Genomic DNA, 15,907 nt, shown 5'->3' with positions numbered 1-15,907 from the left:
CTTGGGCTGCAGGGGGTGGGTGGGCTCCCCGCTGCCCATCAGCCAGCCTCGCCCCAGGCAGCCCGGGGCTGGGACCAGGTGCCGTGAGCGAGGAGCTCGCTCTGGATGCAGAATTGAAGGGGGCACCAAAAAAACTCAGTAATGAAGCTAAAATATACTTTAATGGGATATTGAAATTAATGCAAAACATTTATGATGAGAGGAAAGGCCAAGCTTCCCAACAAAGAGGGGGCCCGCAGGACAGCGCCGTGGGGTCTGTGGACGTGATTTTTGCTGCATCGCCAACTTAGAAGCCCGGGCAGGGGACACGGAGCTTAGAAGCCGGCAGGTCTGGGTGGAACGCTGGTTCTGACATGTGGTGGCTGTGTGTCCTTGGAAAGCTAAAGCAACCTCTCTGAACTTCAGCCTTCTCACCCATAGAGGAAAAATGAAGTGGGCGTGGTTACCCACTTGGACAGACCTCCTAAAGTTATGAAAGAGGCCCATAGGACAGGTGTCTGCTATCACTGACTGACATGGACAGAGGCTCTCCTGGGGGGTCAGAGGCAGAGGGGTCAAAGCAGGGAGGCCAAAGGTTAGGGCTGCCTGCTGTGGTGTTACAACCGGCCAAGCCCTGGGCTGGCCCTCGCTGCCCCTCCCTGTGGCACTGTCCTTCCGCCTGCCGGTGTGGGTCAGGAAACTGAGGCTCAGGTGTCCGTGACTGGCCTGAGGTCACACGGCAGGGACACGGCAGCCCCTGGACAGAGAGACCCTGTGTCCTCGGCCTGAGGCATCCGTCTGTGAGGTCTCAGGGGAAGGTGATAGGGTGGGGCCTCCCCTTCCCCAGAGAAGAGCAGCAGGTGGCCCTGCCTGGTAATTCGTTGTCTTGTTTCAGGTTGCCTTTCCCACCCGGGGACCGTGTGACCTTCAACGGGAAGGAATGCATGTGCCAGAAGTGCTCCCTGCCCAAATCCATGGGCGGCAGCTCGCACCTCTCCCAGGGCCTCTGGAGTAAGTGGGCGTCTGGTGGCGTGGTAGTGGGGGGAGCTGGTGCTGAGCCGAGGTGGGGGGTGGAGCATAAGGAAGGGAACTGGGACAGAAGTCTCTGGTACACTTGTGCCACTGAGCCTTTGCCCAGGCTGTGCCTGCTGCCCTGTACGCCCCTCCCGCTTCACATCCAACTCCCATCCTGCTTTGGGCCCAGCTCTGGTCTTCCTCCTCCAGGAAGCCCTCCTGGCCTACTTCTCATCCTCTCCCTCTAGCTCTCTGAGCTCCCCACAGTTAATTCCAGGCCATCTGGAAGCCCTTTGGGAGAGCATTAAAAGAGCCTTGAACTCTGGGATTCTATGGTCAGGGGTTCTATCTACATCCCAGGAGGCTGGCCTGGGTGTATATGCAGTAGGTGCTCAGTACATGGTTTTGTTTTGTTTTAAGATTTTAAGAGGTGAAGGGAAGGAGAAAAAGAGGGAAAGAAACGTCAATGTGTGGTTGCCTCTCACGAGCCCCCTCTCAGGGCCCTGGCCCACAACCCAGGCATGTGCCCTGACTGGGAATCAAACTGCGACCGTTTGGTTTGCAGGCAGGTGCTCAATCCACTGACCCACACCAGCCAGGCCCCAGTACGTGCTTCTTGCAGGAAGAAGCGGGAGGCCATTCCTGAAAGCTGGAACGCCAGCTGGACTGTCACTGGCTTGTGAGGCAGAGTGGGAGCGAGGCGGGAGCAGGCAGATGCTGGCTTTTCCCGCGTGGGCGAGTCTTTGGGAGCCAGGATGGATGTAGGAATGGGGCAGGGGCCCCGGGACTCCAGGACCTGCGGCTGCCAGGGCCCCACTGCAGAAGGGGAGTTTTCAGAGCCCACCCTGCTGTGAGGTCGCTGTGGTGCCCCAGGGCCACACGTCCTGGGGCAGAGGAGGGGATTCCCAGAGCCGGCCCCTTGTCCAGGACCGAATTCTTGTCTGGGGTGAGCACCCTCCCCCGCCCTCTCAGTTCCTGTTCATTCCCTTGTGCACACGGCCATTCCCCAAGCCGGTCTCCGCCGGCCCGTGTGGGCCCTGGACCTCGGAGTCGGAGTCTGCTTCTCGGTCACTTTCCGCAGCGGCACGTGCATTTGCACGGCATGACAACTTAGGAGAGCCGGGCCTGGCCAGCGGTTCTGGGCACAGTTTGTGGTCCTGCTGGAAGACCCACCTGCTGCCCAGGCCGAGACGCTCAGCCCCTGGCAGGCGGGGCCTCGGCTCCTGGCCCCTGGTCTCCCGCTCCTGGCCCCTGGCCCCTGGCCCCCGGCCCCGGCTGCACCTGGCCAGCGCTTAGCCATGCAGGCATCAGCTCTGTGACTTGTTTTCTGCACACTTGCACCTGCTGTGGAACAGGGTCCCACAGGCCCGCCCTGCTGGACTGTCCCCTCTGTCCTCTCCTCGGGGCCCTCTGATATTTCAGGGGTGTCCGGGGACCCAGCGGCGAGGCCCCTCACTCCTCTTGACCCATGGTGATGACGGCCGTGTTCTCCTCTTCCCTCCAGGTTGTGGGGGCTGCGGCACAGAGATAAAAAACGGCCAGTCCCTGGTGGCTTTGGACAAACACTGGCACCTGGGCTGCTTTAAGTGCAAAACCTGTGGGAAGGAGCTGAACGCGGAGTACATCAGCAAGTGAGTGGGGGCAGGGCGCCGGAGCCGCCGAGGTCTAGGGGTGCCTGCGGTGTCCCCACCCCCCGCTGCCGCCTCTGCATTTCCGCCCCGTGCCATTACACAAGGAACCCTGGCAGGGACTGGTGCATTTGTCCCCAGGCCTGGGCGCGCTCTCCCTGCAGCCAGGCCTCCCTAACACGGTTCTCAGACTCAGCTCCGTTTCGTTTGCTGAAACAGGCACCGCGCTGCCATGTCCGACTCTGGGACTCACCTCCCCACGCCCATTCCTGGGGTCACCCTCCCCGTGGAATTCGCCCCTTTGCTGGCACACGGCTGTCCTGCACGATGCAGAGTAGATGTCAGCTGGTGCCAGCGGCAGAGTGAGGGACACAGGCCCGACCAGTCCCAGTTGTCATGGGTGTGACATCTCAGCCCAATGCTTGGACTCTCCAGTGCAGGCCCCCCTTGGGCAGCTCCCACCAGCCCACACAGTGTCCTCAGCATGCAGTCGGCTGGTTTGGGGTGAGGGGCCCTCTGGGAGACCGTGGCTCTACACAGGGACACCTGGTGTGTGGGGTGCGTGCATTTCAGTCCCGAGCTCAGGGATGAGAGACAGGTGAGCCCCAAGGCACAGGCGACGGGAGAGTGAAGGCCCCAACATGCACACAGAGCAGGCTCCAGTGAGGGTCTCTGGGCAGCTGTCACGGACTGCGGTGTTTGTGCTGACGCTGAGGGGACAGAGCTGTCACAGGAACTGGTCGGGTTTTAAAAAAAGTCCTGTGACAAAACTGCGTAGAATGAAACACACATGCACGCACACGCACGCTGGCACCTCTGCACACATGCATATATACCAGCACGTGTGCACACACGCATGCACACATGTGACTGTACTGCGTTGCTTCCCCGGGCACTCGCACTCTGACTCTGCGGGGAGGGTGTGCGGGGTCTCTCGGCGCTCTTCCTCTCCGAGGCACGAGACCACAGGCAGCGCCCGCAGACCGTTCTCTGGAGGGGTCCCTCTGGCCAGGCTGGATCTGCCTGGGGCCTCTCTGGTCCCTCACCCGGAGGTTCGGCTGCTACCGTAGTGGAGGGAGGGGACGGCTGGTGGGCTGCCTGGTGGAGGGACATTAAAATAAAGTGAACGGCCCAGCCCCCAGCACACCCAACAGCTCCGTGGCAGCTGGCCCACGCTGCTCGGTTACCCAGCAGCCTCCAGACTCCTAGAACTGATGAGGAGGGCGTTGTGTTGCCATGGAGACGATGCCTTTGAACCTCCTGGGTGTGCTGCACATGCACCCACTTGTGGGGACGGGCAGGGGCCCTGAGGTCAGTGGCTGCTGTCCTGTGAACGGAGGGCTTCCCCTGTGAGGCTGGGGGGTGGCGGCGGCCCAGCGGCCCCAGGGCTTTGTCACTGCACAGCAGGCCCTCGCCTCCTGCCGGCATCCGAGACCTAGAGGTTGACCGTGGCGACACTGCAGCCGCTTTCAAGTGAGCTCCTCGCTTGGCAGATGCTGTGCCGGGTGTGGTGCCGGCGTCAGCTGCCCTTCCACAGCCTGCACCCTGGTGTTTTTCTTGCGGCTCCTTCAGTGGGGACTCAGTGTGCAAGCGACTTGCCCAGGGCTGCCCAGACACTCAGGAGCAGTGCCCCAAATGACGATGCCTCATCCTGATTTCCCAGTGCCACCGCCCTGATGCCACAGCGCTGATGGGCACGCTGTACAGGGGCATGTGGTGGGTGGCCCATCACCGTGTGGCCCCCGACCCCTCCCTGTGCAGGCGAGGCCTCTGCTGCCCCGCCTGAGACAGTGAGGTTCCCCCCAGCTCACCACGCCTGCCACCTGGCATGTGGCACCCCTCAGACCCAGTCCCTGACCTGGGCACTGTGGTCACATGCCCTTTCAAGCTCATGTTCTTCCAGGGTGGCCAGAGCCCTTTGGGAAGGAGCTGGAAGCCGCCCGAGGAGTAGCCGGGCCGTTTCCCACCCTGGATGTGGGAGGCCGGGGGCACAATGAACCGAAGGAACAGCCACATCTGCGGAACCATCATTTGTTTAGTTCTCAGATATGGCTTTTATTCCCTCGGCTCAGCCTCTGGAAGCACCAGCAGCCCCTCCCTCTGCTGCTGGGCACGTGGCCCCAGCTCTGCGCCCCTCAGTTTCTCCGTCCGTGAAGTGGGACCATCTGCGTGGTCCTTCTCCGGGCTGGTGTGACGGGGGTGAGGCCCTGCTCATACCTGTAAGTCTCTGAGGAACACTAAGGGTGGTCCTGTGACTTGCAGAAGGAGGCGGGCTTGTCCCCCTTGGGCAGGGCCCCCCTTGCAGGCGAGGGTGGTCAGGTCTTGCGGTGCTGGGGTGACCCTGCCAGTCCTGACCGCCTGGCTCATTGCAGGGACGGACTGCCGTACTGCGAGGCCGACTACCACGCCAAGTTCGGCATCCTCTGCGACGGCTGCGAGAAGTTCATCACAGGCCACGTGCTGGAGGTAGGTGCTGCCCCAGGTGGGCGCTGGGTTCCACCTGCCCCATGAGCTTCAACAGGGGCCTCCAGGTGACCGGCAGTCCTGCGTGTTGGTGCAGGAATCTGCACCCAGAGCCTTTGCCACCTTGTCTCCCACCTCTGCCAGGGGAGTCCTGGGAGTGCATACCGCCTCCTCCAGGAAGCCTTCCCGGTGACCTCATTCCCCTGTGAGTGGATAGAGCTGGAGAGGTGGGAAGGGCACCAGGTCCTGGGCATAGCCCTTGGAGCCTAGACGGGGAGTCTGAGGCCTGGAGGCTGTAGTGTGAGCTCAGGAGGCAGGACTGTTGTCCCCTCGGGAGGAGACAGGTGGACCCGGCAGACAGAGCACTTCCAGGGCGGGTTCTCCTGGATGCTGTCTGTGTGGTGGGGACATGGGCGTCTCCCTCTGTGAAAATAGGGTGTGTCATACACTCTCCTAAGTCTGTTCAGGAAGATGCATCCCGGGGATGACCAGGACCGAGCTCTGTCCACCCCGTCCCCCGTCCTCCACCTCCCTCTGTAACCCGCCCTCTGCTCCAAGCTGGGGCAGGCAGATGGATGGACCGTCCAGCCCTGCCCATGGCCCCTGGGGGAGGGCACAGGTGACCAGAGGACTCAGGGAGGGGCAGGGGGCTGAGCCCTGAGAGGGAAGGGGCCCTGGCCCAGACAAGGTCCCCAAAGTAACCTCTGGGGCGAGGACAGGTTGGGGCCACCGGGGGTCGATGTGCTTCTGCTGCAGTAACAGCGAGGAGAGCGTTCTGCTCCACTGTGTCTCTTGTCTTCCTGGAGACCAAGCCGCAGAGCCGCAGTCGCCAAGTCACCTGCCCGGCGCTGTTGCAGGGACGGGAGGCTCCTCAGGCGCCTTCCGGGGGGCGGTCTACACTCCTACGGGCAGGGATGCGGTCCCTGCCTTGCACCGGGAGTGTGGCCTTTACAGAATCCTCGGACAGTCTGGCGGGTGACAGGGAGGGGCCTTGCTGTCCCACCCCCATGAGCCTCTGTCTGCCACTCTTAGCCGATCATGTTGCAGTGTCCGGTTACATTTGTAACCTCTGCCCGTGTGTATGTGGGGGTCTCCGGGCGTTTCTCTCTGACTCGGGTGAGCGGGTCGCATGACAAGATTGCTGACACTTTGTCCTGTGTGTTCCTGGGCCGCGGTCACGCCTGATGTTTACGCCCATGGCCTCTGAATGCGGGGGACCGATGGGGGCATCCTCTCCTGGAATCGCTGCCGCCACCCCTCACGGGGCCACCCCTCTCCCCAGGGGCCCCTCACCCCTCTCCTCGCCCAGCCCTGCGCCAGCGCCCAGCAGCGCACCTCGCACAGACCCTGAGTCTCCCTGCTCCTTTCCACTCTCTCCTGAGACCTTGTTCTCTCTCCTGGGCGGCTCCCCTCCCCCACAGCGACCTTGTCTTCCCCTCAACAGGGACAAGGGACCAGGTGTCACTCAGGACTGTCCTGGGCTCACATTCTGTGAGCTCCCCATCACCGCCCTGTCCTCTCCTGCCCTTTCTGCCAAAGGTGCCACCCTCCTTCCCTCGGCCCCCACCTGTGCTCAGGTCCCTGTTCCTCCCCCACAAACCCCCCACCTGTGCTCAGGTCCCTGTTCCTCCCCCACAAACCCCCCACCTGTGCTCAGGTCCCTGTTCCTCCCCCACAAACCCCCACCTGTGCTCAGGTCCCTGTTCCTCCCCCACAAACCCCCACCTGTGCTCAGGTCCCTGTTCCTCCCCCACAAACCCCCACCTGTGCTCAGGTCCCTGCCATCTCCTCCCCTCCCTTGGGCACAGGCCTCCCCTCTCAAAGGCCTTTAAAATAGCTGTCGCTCCCATTAAAAAAGTGAAATTGCACAACCTCGAAGGAAGTCCCCCCTCCCTTCGGAGCCTAGTGCCCCACGCAGTGGCTGTCCTCTGGCCTCTGTGTCACCAGCCTCTCAGCTCAGTCCCCTGGGTCTGCTCTCCGGTTGACTAGCTGGGCAACACCAGGTTCCAGGAAGACCTGCCCCCCCTTTCCCACACACACTGTCCGTGGTCCCCCACCCTGCAGTCCCTCTCAGAGTCAGCGGTGCCACCTCCTGCCACACACCTGGCCCCTGGCAACTGGCTGGGCTTCACCCACAGGGAGGGTCCCCGGGGGCCCATGGGCCATGCCCAGTCAGGTGGCCAGACTGGAACCTGGGCTGCCCAGGCCCCCACCACTCAGCCTCCCCCAGTGCAGGGGCGGCGGTCGGGTTTCTGTCTGAGCTCTCAGCCTCTCGCCACGTTGTGACATCACCGAGCAGCCCAAGCGGGGCGCGTCCTAGGCTCAGGTGGGCCGAGCTGGCCGGGCCCGCTTCCTGGCGGCCGTGGTCTCTGCACCTGGGAGGGGGCAGACCTGACCAGACCCTGCTGCCTGCCCTGCCTCCGCGGCCCAGAGCCGGCGCCGCACTTGTCAGTCGAAGGCCCCGGTAACATCCTCAGAGACTCCAGGGACTTTGCCTGTGAACTGTCCCCAGCTTAGAGCTGGCCCCGTGGTAACTGGTGGGGCGAGGGGCAGTCCGCAGGCCTCCCCTTGGTGGGTCAGGAAGGTGGGAGTAAGGTGGCCCCGTCTGCGGCAGTGGTAGCACCCTGATATTTGACGCTGGGCCAAACACAGAGTTGGGGGGCCGGTGCCTGGGATGGGGCACCTCTGGGGCCAGCTTGGTTGCGAGTTGCTGGGAAAAGCAGGTCTGGGTTTTCCTGCCGGTCCATCCGCAGTGGAGGGTGCAGGGCCTCCCTGGGAAGATTGATGCTTTTGTTTTCGCCTCTGCCGGGAGCCGGGCTGGCTGAGTCGGCGGCTCTTCGAAGCTCCGAGATCCTCCTCGGCTTGAGGCGAGGCGGCAGCTGAGGGCGGGTGGAGACGAGCTGGCTGAGCAGAAGGGGAGCAGCCGCCACGGCGGCTCCTCAGGAGTCCAGCCCAGAGTGTGCGGGCGCCCGGCTGGACCGGCAGGGGACTCTGGGGGCAGCAGGTGGGGGGTGGCAGGATCGGAAGAGGAGGCGAAGGATCCAGACCCCTCAGGGTCACGTTGCCCGTGCAGCCAGCCTGTCCCAGGAGCGGGCCCGGGAGAGGGGCCGTGGGACCGGCTGGTCGGACTGGGCTCCGCTGCCAGGACCCCATGAAGGTAGGAAGTCTGGCCAGTCACCTTCAAGGGCTGTCGGGGGGGCCACAGGCTCCACGCTGGGCTGCAGGTGGGTGGGCTGGTGGGGAACAGGGACAGATCAGCCAGTGTGAGAACCCCAGGCCCCTGTTGCTGTCCCCCAACCTCCTAATTTTGCCCCCTAAGATTCTGCTTTTCACAGTGAAGCTGGTGAGGGACAGCAGCCCAGGCCCTCTCCCCACTGCCGGCAGGGGCCCGAGGTCCATGCCGCTCTGGTCTGCCTGCCTGCGACAGGCGAGTGCCATCCTGCTGCTGGGCGCCCTCAGCGCCTGCCCGCCCCCCTGCCTGTGGGCCGGGAAGTGTGCATCGGAGCCCGTGGGTGCTCCCTCCCCCTCCGTCTCTGAAACGGGCGTGGGGCCTCCTGCACTGTATGGGTCCCCAGTCCTGCACCCCTCGGGCACCTGTCGTGATGAGCCTGGTCCAGGCTGGGCACAGGTGCAGGAAGGGGCCTTAGGGATCTGTGGGTGCTGGGGGGCCTGACGGCTGCTCCTGGGAGCACAGTGGGCACCTGGGGCAGCCGAGCAACAGACCTGCCAGCCCCTGGCAGGGAGCTGCCCCAAGGAGCAAGCTGGAGGCAGCTGGTGAGCTCTCGGGGACTGCAGTGCAGCCAGACCACCTGGACCCGTGTTGACGGGGGAGGAGGTGCTGAGTGCAGGGGGTCCCTGCTCAGCCCTGGCCGGCACCTGGCCACACGCCTGCATCCCTGGGGGTGCTGCTCTCGGTGGTAGGAGTCGCAAGGTGCCCCTGCGCAGGTGGAGGGGGCGGCAGGAGCACGGTTGCTGCTGGCTCAGCCCCACCCTCCTCAGCTCAGGAGGTGCCGCTGACAGAGCCCCACCTGCCTCCTGCCGCCTGGCTGTCCCCATGGTAACGAGAAGGCAGGTGCCTCTGGGACCACTAAATTCGTCCTGCTTCCTTCTCTCCTGGGTTCCCTTCCTTCTTTCCTTCCTTCCCTCCATCCTTTCCCTTCCCTCTTCCCTTCCTCTCTCCCTTCCTCAGTCCACCACTCAAATTACAGATGCTTCCTGAACACTCACGGTGTCCCTCCCCGGGCTGGGGGGCTGCCTCCATGGAGATGGCAGTGACAGGACACCCCGCTGCCCTGAGGAGACCCAGGGGAGAGGGGACCACTCAGCCCGCTCCCCGCCCCCTGTCCCCATCAGGCATGCACCGAATGCCGTTGGCTCATTGGCTTCCTCCCTCGGTACTTTCCACTCGCCGCACGGGCAGGCATGACCTTCGTCATTGGAAGGAAATTAACCACGTGGTCCGAACAAGCAGAAGGATGCAGGAGAAGCCAACGTCCCAAGGGCTCAACTTCTTTGTTTCCTGGAAACCTTAGTGGGTTTCCTTAAAGCCCACACTCAGGAGGGGCATTTGCTTATCATAGAACAAACCGAAAAGTCATCCACAGTGAACACCGTCCCCCAGGCGAACCCTGTCAGAGTTTAGAAGTCACACAGGGACACACACAGACACACATGTACAGAGACACACACACAACACACGTGGGGACACACACAACACACACGGGAAGGGCTCAGAAAGGAGGCACGGCCAGCTCTCAGGGTGGAGGGAGGGCAGGGGCGGGTCTCGGGTATGCAGGGTGCCCCGCAGCTCCGTGGGGAAAGGGGCTGCCATTCCCTCTGCAGGGGGCTGAGGCTTTCTGGACCCGAGACAGGCCCGTGTGGGTACTGACCCTGCCCTGCGCGTCCCCGTGCCCCAGCCCTGCTCTGACTCCTCCCACCGGGGGGACCGCACTTGTCTGTGCCCCGGGGCCTTGGTACCTGCCTTCCTTGCTCCATCTCCTGCAAGGTGACAGCCACTTGCCAGAAGGCACAAGGGGCTTTTTTAACCACACACTACAAACCTCGTGGGCATTAATGTACTTTTAAAGCCTGAGCCCTCCGGAGCTCCAGCTGGGGGCCGGTGGCTGCCCCTGTGACACCTCGGTGTGGACACTTGGGGCCCTTTGTGGACAGGCCTTGGGAGGGCCAGGCCCTGAAGGAGCTGGCGTGAAGTGTCTGGGGACGTGGCACACTGTGGTCACACTGTGAGACTGTGAGAGGGGACAGGAGTGGCAGTGGGGACTGGCAGGAGCGAGGATACTTTCATTTTTGACTCTGCGGCCTTAGTCAGCTTGGGCTGCTGTGGACTGTGGACTGTGTGGTTTTTCTCATGGTTCTGTGGAGGCTGGCCACCCACAGTCACACTGCCAGCCCCCGCAGTTCCCGGTGTGTCCCCACATGGCTGAGAATGGGTGTGGTGTCTCATCTCATAAGGACAGTAGTGCCCTCCTGAGACTTTGTGGGGCCCTAGGGGCCAGGACCGAGCTCCTTTTCATGGCTGAGTAATATTCCATTGCATGAGTGGGCCCATTTTTTAGCGCTCACCCACGGACGGGCACTTGGGTCGATCCCACTCTGCGGCGATGGAGAGTCATGTTGCTGTGAGCACTCATTCGCCAGTTTTGTGTGGGCCTGTGGCTTTGTTCCTCCCACTCTGTTCTCTTCGTTTAGGCATCTCGGAGTGGGGTCGCTGGGTCCCGCAGCACACAGCTCTGTGCTTCCGAGGCCCCCACAACAAACTGCTTTCCACGGTGCAGGGTGGAGCTGCGTTCCCGCCAGAGAGCCGGCCAGTTTCTCCCCGGTCCCTCCGACACCTGCTTCTCCGTTTGGTTTGGTTTTGTCGCCGCCCTCGTGGTTGTGCAGTGGCCCCTCTTTGGGGCTGGAATTTGTGTTTCCTCAGCGGCACCAATGTTTGAACACACTGGATGTGCTTCTTGGCCGTGGGGCGCCTTCTGTGGGAATGTCTGTCTCAGTCCTTTGCCCGTTTTTTCAGCTGGATTGTGTCGTTTTGTTCTTAGGCTGTGAGAATTCTTCACGTTCTTCGAAGACTGAGCCCGTATCAGCTCTATGATCTGCAACACCTTCTCCTGTTCTGTAGGCGGTCTTTCCACTTTCTCAGTCATGTCCTTTGTGGCACGAAAGGTCGTAATGCACAAAGTGCAGTTCGCCCGCTTTGTCTGCCGCCCACGTCCTGGTGTCCAATGCAGACCCGCTGCCAACCCTGGGCTGTGAGATGTGCCCCTGCGCGTCCGTCCGAGAGTTCGATACTTCTGGCTCTTACTTTGGGTCATCGACCCATTCTGTGCCACAGAGGAGTGTGCGAATCGCGCATGCGTGTGGCTTGATAACTTTCCACCAGCCGGACACCACGTAACCAGAGCAGGAGAGAGGGCGCCCAGCACCCCCCTGCCCCGAGACGCCCGAGCCCCCAGGGCAGCCAGCACCCCGACTATAGCAATGCAGATTCCTGTCCCGGGTTCTGAACTGTGTGATGGCGGAACCTACTCTTTGATGTCTGACTTCTGCCCCAAACCTGTTCTGGAAGCATCTCCCCAGCACACAGGGCCCCTTGGGCCTGGTCTGCACCGAGTGCACCGTGGGGAAGGGAAGGGAAGGGGAGGGGAGGGGAGGGGAGGGAAGTGAGGTGTGTGTGAGGCACTTTTACCCTCCCCACCCCCGTCTTCCTTATTTCGCAAAGCGACCCTTGTTCACATAGGTCAGGAAGCCGTGGTTAGGCCACCGCGTGAGCCGCAGGGGTCAGGGTCCGCAGTTAGGAACAGGCCGCGGCGCCCCTCCCCCACCTGTCTGTGGGGGTGAGAAGTAGTCTCTATAAAGTAACACAGTATTTTGGGGTGATTTGGGGGTTTCTTTGGCATCATGTAGAACTAAGCCAAACCAGCAAATGCAATTAGTTTAGGTTATTTCAGTATTCATATTTTAATCTAATTTAATGGGTTTTAAGAATTATAAAAGTAATAAGTGCTAATTGAGAAAACCCAGCAATACGAAGATACGTAAGAAAATTGCTAACCACTTTTCACTTCACCTCCCCAGTCCCTCCACCTGGGGGAGAATTCAGCTTTATCCCCGCCTCCCACCCTGGCCCCCAGTGGGCAGGCCCAGCCTTTCCACACAGCCCCCTGGGGCACTGCCGGCCTCACAGTGCCTCCGCCACCCCCGCACCCCTCCACGCCCCCAGCAGACCACCTGTGCTCTGTCCTCTCAGGCCGGGGAGAAGCACTACCACCCCTCGTGCGCACTGTGTGCCCGCTGTGGCCGGACGTTTGCCGAAGGCGAGGAGATGTATCTGCAAGGTAGGAAGGAAGCCCCCGCCGGCCCCCGGGCCCATTCCCTGGGCTGGGTGGGAACTGGTGGGCCAGGGCGGTTCTCTGGCCAGTTAGGAACTGTGCTCATGAGGAAGTGGGGGGAGGGGGCAGGGCCTGAGCAGGCTTTCCTGAGCAGCCGTGGGGGGTACCGGGACCTGGTAGGATGGGGTGATGGTGGGAGGCAGAGCCTGGGGACCTGCGTGTGTGGAGGGGACCCCATGCTGCTCAGACCCTCCCCCAGGCGCCCGGGGGATGGCTGACACAGAAACCCACCGCCTTGGCCACCAACCCTTCTCAATGATGTCTCTGTCTCCGGTGACCGGGGCAGTGGAGCCAGACCCGGGGGGGGGCGGGGTGGGCCACTCAGTCCCCAGCAGGTGGCTGTTTAATGGCGTCACTCAGGGTTGTCTTGGGGGCTGTGTGCCAGACAGGCCTCCTTTTCTGAGGCTGGACCTCACAGGGTGATGTCAGCGCAACGGCCCTGTCCCCAGTGTCCCCTCTTGTTCCTTGCATCTCCACTGCAGAGCCCGTGAAAGGAGCTCCTTGCGCCCCCGCAGTGCTGGGGTGTCTGGTGGAGGGAGGGGGTGCCCCAGCCTGAGGCACCTGCCCCCACTGTGAATGGTGCTGTCGGGCCCTTCTGACACCAAGCACAGTGGTGCGGGGACGGCGGCGTGGGGACAGCGGCGTGGGGACATGAGCTTGCCATCACAGGCACACTTTTAAGCCTCTGCTGTGTGCCAGGCCCTGTGTGGCTTGCCTGGGCATCAGAGAGTGGGGCAGACACAGTTCCCACCTTCACAGCAGGTCTGGCACTGGTGGGCCATGAACCTGGTCAAGCAGCCATGGCCATGAACCCAGGCCCGCACGGTGAACCCAGCCCCGGCAGCCACGTCCGCAGGCAGAGGATGCATGAGCAGGGTGGGCCGCAGTGGGGAGGGGTCGGCTGAGGTTCCGGAGGCCGGGAGAGGGAGTCCTCTGGGCCCGGGGGGGTGGGGGTTGGGGGGCAGGGGCCTGAAAGGGTGGGATGGTAATGTGGGTGTGCCGTGGCTCACGCCTCCTGCGGCCCCACTGAACTGTAGGAGACCCCCCGCAGACCGAGCAGGCTGGGCTGTTGCCTGCTCTGCTGGCAGGTGAGAGAAACCTGGCCCTAGGGCAGGTTGGCTTTGAATCAGAAGTGGGCAGAGCACCAGCCCCCGGGCACTTGGTGACTTTGGTGGTGGCTGTCGATGTGGGTGGCTGGGAGGAACTGGCAGGTGGAGAAACTGAGGCAGGAGAAGGTTCAGAGACCAAGTGACTCAGTGGGGGAGTCAAGCCCGGGGTCAGGGCCTTGGGCCGGGCCCCCCCGTTCTCAGCCCTGCTCCTCACCCCACACTGAGGCTCCCCCTTCCCGCCCCCCAGCCAAGAGCACAAAGCCCTTATCCCCAAGACTGGTCCCCACCCCAGCCGCAGCCCAGCTGTGCCCACGGTTGGGTCTTGCTGCTGCCCCTGCCAGGGAGGAGCTGGGACAGGTCACGACACAGCCCCTTCTCTTCCTCTGCCTCTGAACTTGAAGCCCCTCAGCTGCCCGTCCTGTGAGAAACCTTGTCTGGCTGCCCTCAGCCAGGCGAGGTGGCCTCACAGCCTCTGTGGGAGCCCGTGCAGCCCCCTGGGGGAGCAGCGAGCTCACGGGGGCATGTTTGCCCATTAATGTCATGTCCCCCAACCGGTCTATGGGTCCCCTTGGGCAGGGCCTGTGACCTGCTTGTCCCGACCCAGCACTGACTCCAGGCAGAGAGCACCCAGGGGCTCCTCGGAGGTGGGGGATGAGTGGGCGTCCACATGTGAGCTGCCGGACCTGCCCCCTGACCGCCAAGGTCCCCACGTCCTGGCATGGCACTGACCACTTCCGTCTCGGGACTGTCCCCAGGTTCCTCCATCTGGCACCCAGCCTGTCGACAAGCATCCAGAACTGAAGACAAAAACAGGGTGAGTGGAAGTCACTAGTTCTTCACTGCCATAGAGTTAAGAAGACACTGACCGGCTTCTGCAGGCTATGGGGCAGGTGGCTCGGGGGCCTGGGGGCGCGGGGTTCAGGCGTGAACAGGCAGCTCTGAGGGACAGGGCAGGGTGGGCGAGGGGCGTCCCGGGCTCCCTGCCCTGGCCTCTGACCGCTTCGTTTGCTCGGCAGGTCCAGGAGGCTGTGTCATCTGGGGGCAAGTCCAAAGTTAGCGGGGCCCCAAGTGATCTCCAGCGTTTCAGCCCAGTTCCCAGAACCGTCCCTAGGGTTATAGACACTGGGATTCGGGATGAGAGTAGCCCACCGGCCCCCCCTCCCACCTGCTGCCACTGCTCCCAGGCCAGACCGGACCCCGCTGCTAGGGGACCCTCGCGCCGAGTACTGCGCGTCCCCCAAGCACAGCACTGGGACCTGGGGGAAGGCAAAGGAGGCAGAGCCGTTGGACCACTGTCCTCCTGACTCCAGGGACACGGAGGCTGTGGGGGGAGGCTGGTGACATGCTGGTTTCCTACGGGGCGGCAACGACTCAGACGCGTGGCAACAGCTGATGGTTACCCTGCAGAGCTGGGGCCAGAGGTGTGACCCGGCGGCGGGCTGCGGCCTCCCGGGGCTCCCAGGGGAGTCCACTCCTGTCCTTCTGGACTGCCCAGACCGCCACCCCTGCAGTCACGTGTGGCCACCCGAGAATCCAGGACAACCTCCCCCTCAGGCTTCTCCGTCCTGTCCCGTCTGCGAAGTCCCCGTGGCCACACGAGGCCACAGCTGCACGACTGGGGAGTTAGGACCTGAGAATCCTTGGGGGTGCTGCTGCGCCTCCTGCAGGTATAGAAGTGCCCGTCACAGTTTGTCACGCACATAGCTGGGGTGGCAGGAAGTAGCACCACACTGCCCTCCGTCCCCTCCCACGGCCGATTCATTTTGCGAACTGCCCCTGTGCCGCCCAGCCTCAGAGATGGGCCGGAGCTGCAGCCCCTGACCCTGCAGTGACCGCCGGGCCCGACCTTTGGGTGGGGGCCCCTCCATCCGGACACGGGGGCCAGCATGCTGAGGGGTCCCTGGACCCCATGCAGGTGTGGGTGTGGGTGCAGGTCAGACTGACCAGGGAGCAAGGAAGGGCCCTGGGAGCATGGCAGGCCCACTCGGGGACAGGCCAGGGTGGCCGGCACTGGCTCCTGGATCCTGGGCCTGGCCTCAGGGCCCGCCGAGAGCCCAGCTCTGCGTGCCCCTGCTCTCCACCCAGAGGCTGCCGAGAGGAGCAGGGCCACTGGCCCCACGAGAGGCAGGCCGTCTGAGTGCTGGTGGGTGGCAGAGGAGGGAGGGGCCGTTGCCTGGGGCCGCACAGGCTCAGCGGCTTCCTGAGCTGTTCTGGAAGATGTCTTGGGAACATTGGGGGAAGAGGCCAGCAGCCTGAGAGCAGCTGCCCACCCAGCGCCTCCCCCTCCACTCCTGGGACAGGGGCCAGG

General features: G+C 63.1%; 1 protein-coding gene across 1 annotated transcript in view; it reads left to right on the top strand.

Annotated features, from left to right (window-relative positions):
• ABLIM2 (actin binding LIM protein family member 2) overlaps positions 1–15,907 on the top strand; it is a 71,518-nt gene that overhangs the window by 17,842 nt on the left and 37,769 nt on the right. Inside the window, exons 4-8 of the mRNA XM_053672466.1 lie at positions 875–990; positions 2,498–2,624; positions 4,994–5,087; positions 12,349–12,436; positions 14,355–14,413. Coding sequence (XP_053528441.1) covers positions 875–990; positions 2,498–2,624; positions 4,994–5,087; positions 12,349–12,436; positions 14,355–14,413 — 484 coding nt within the window. The remainder of the gene's footprint in view (positions 1–874; positions 991–2,497; positions 2,625–4,993; positions 5,088–12,348; positions 12,437–14,354; positions 14,414–15,907) is intronic.

Source organism: Artibeus jamaicensis, unplaced genomic scaffold, assembly GCF_021234435.1.
Source record: "Artibeus jamaicensis isolate MK-2021 breed Jamaican fruit bat unplaced genomic scaffold, CSHL_Jam_final contig_76, whole genome shotgun sequence".
Taxonomy (NCBI): Eukaryota; Metazoa; Chordata; class Mammalia; order Chiroptera; family Phyllostomidae; genus Artibeus; species Artibeus jamaicensis.
The sequence above is the reverse complement of the archived record's forward strand: the minus strand, read 5'-3'. Positions and strand labels throughout refer to the sequence as shown.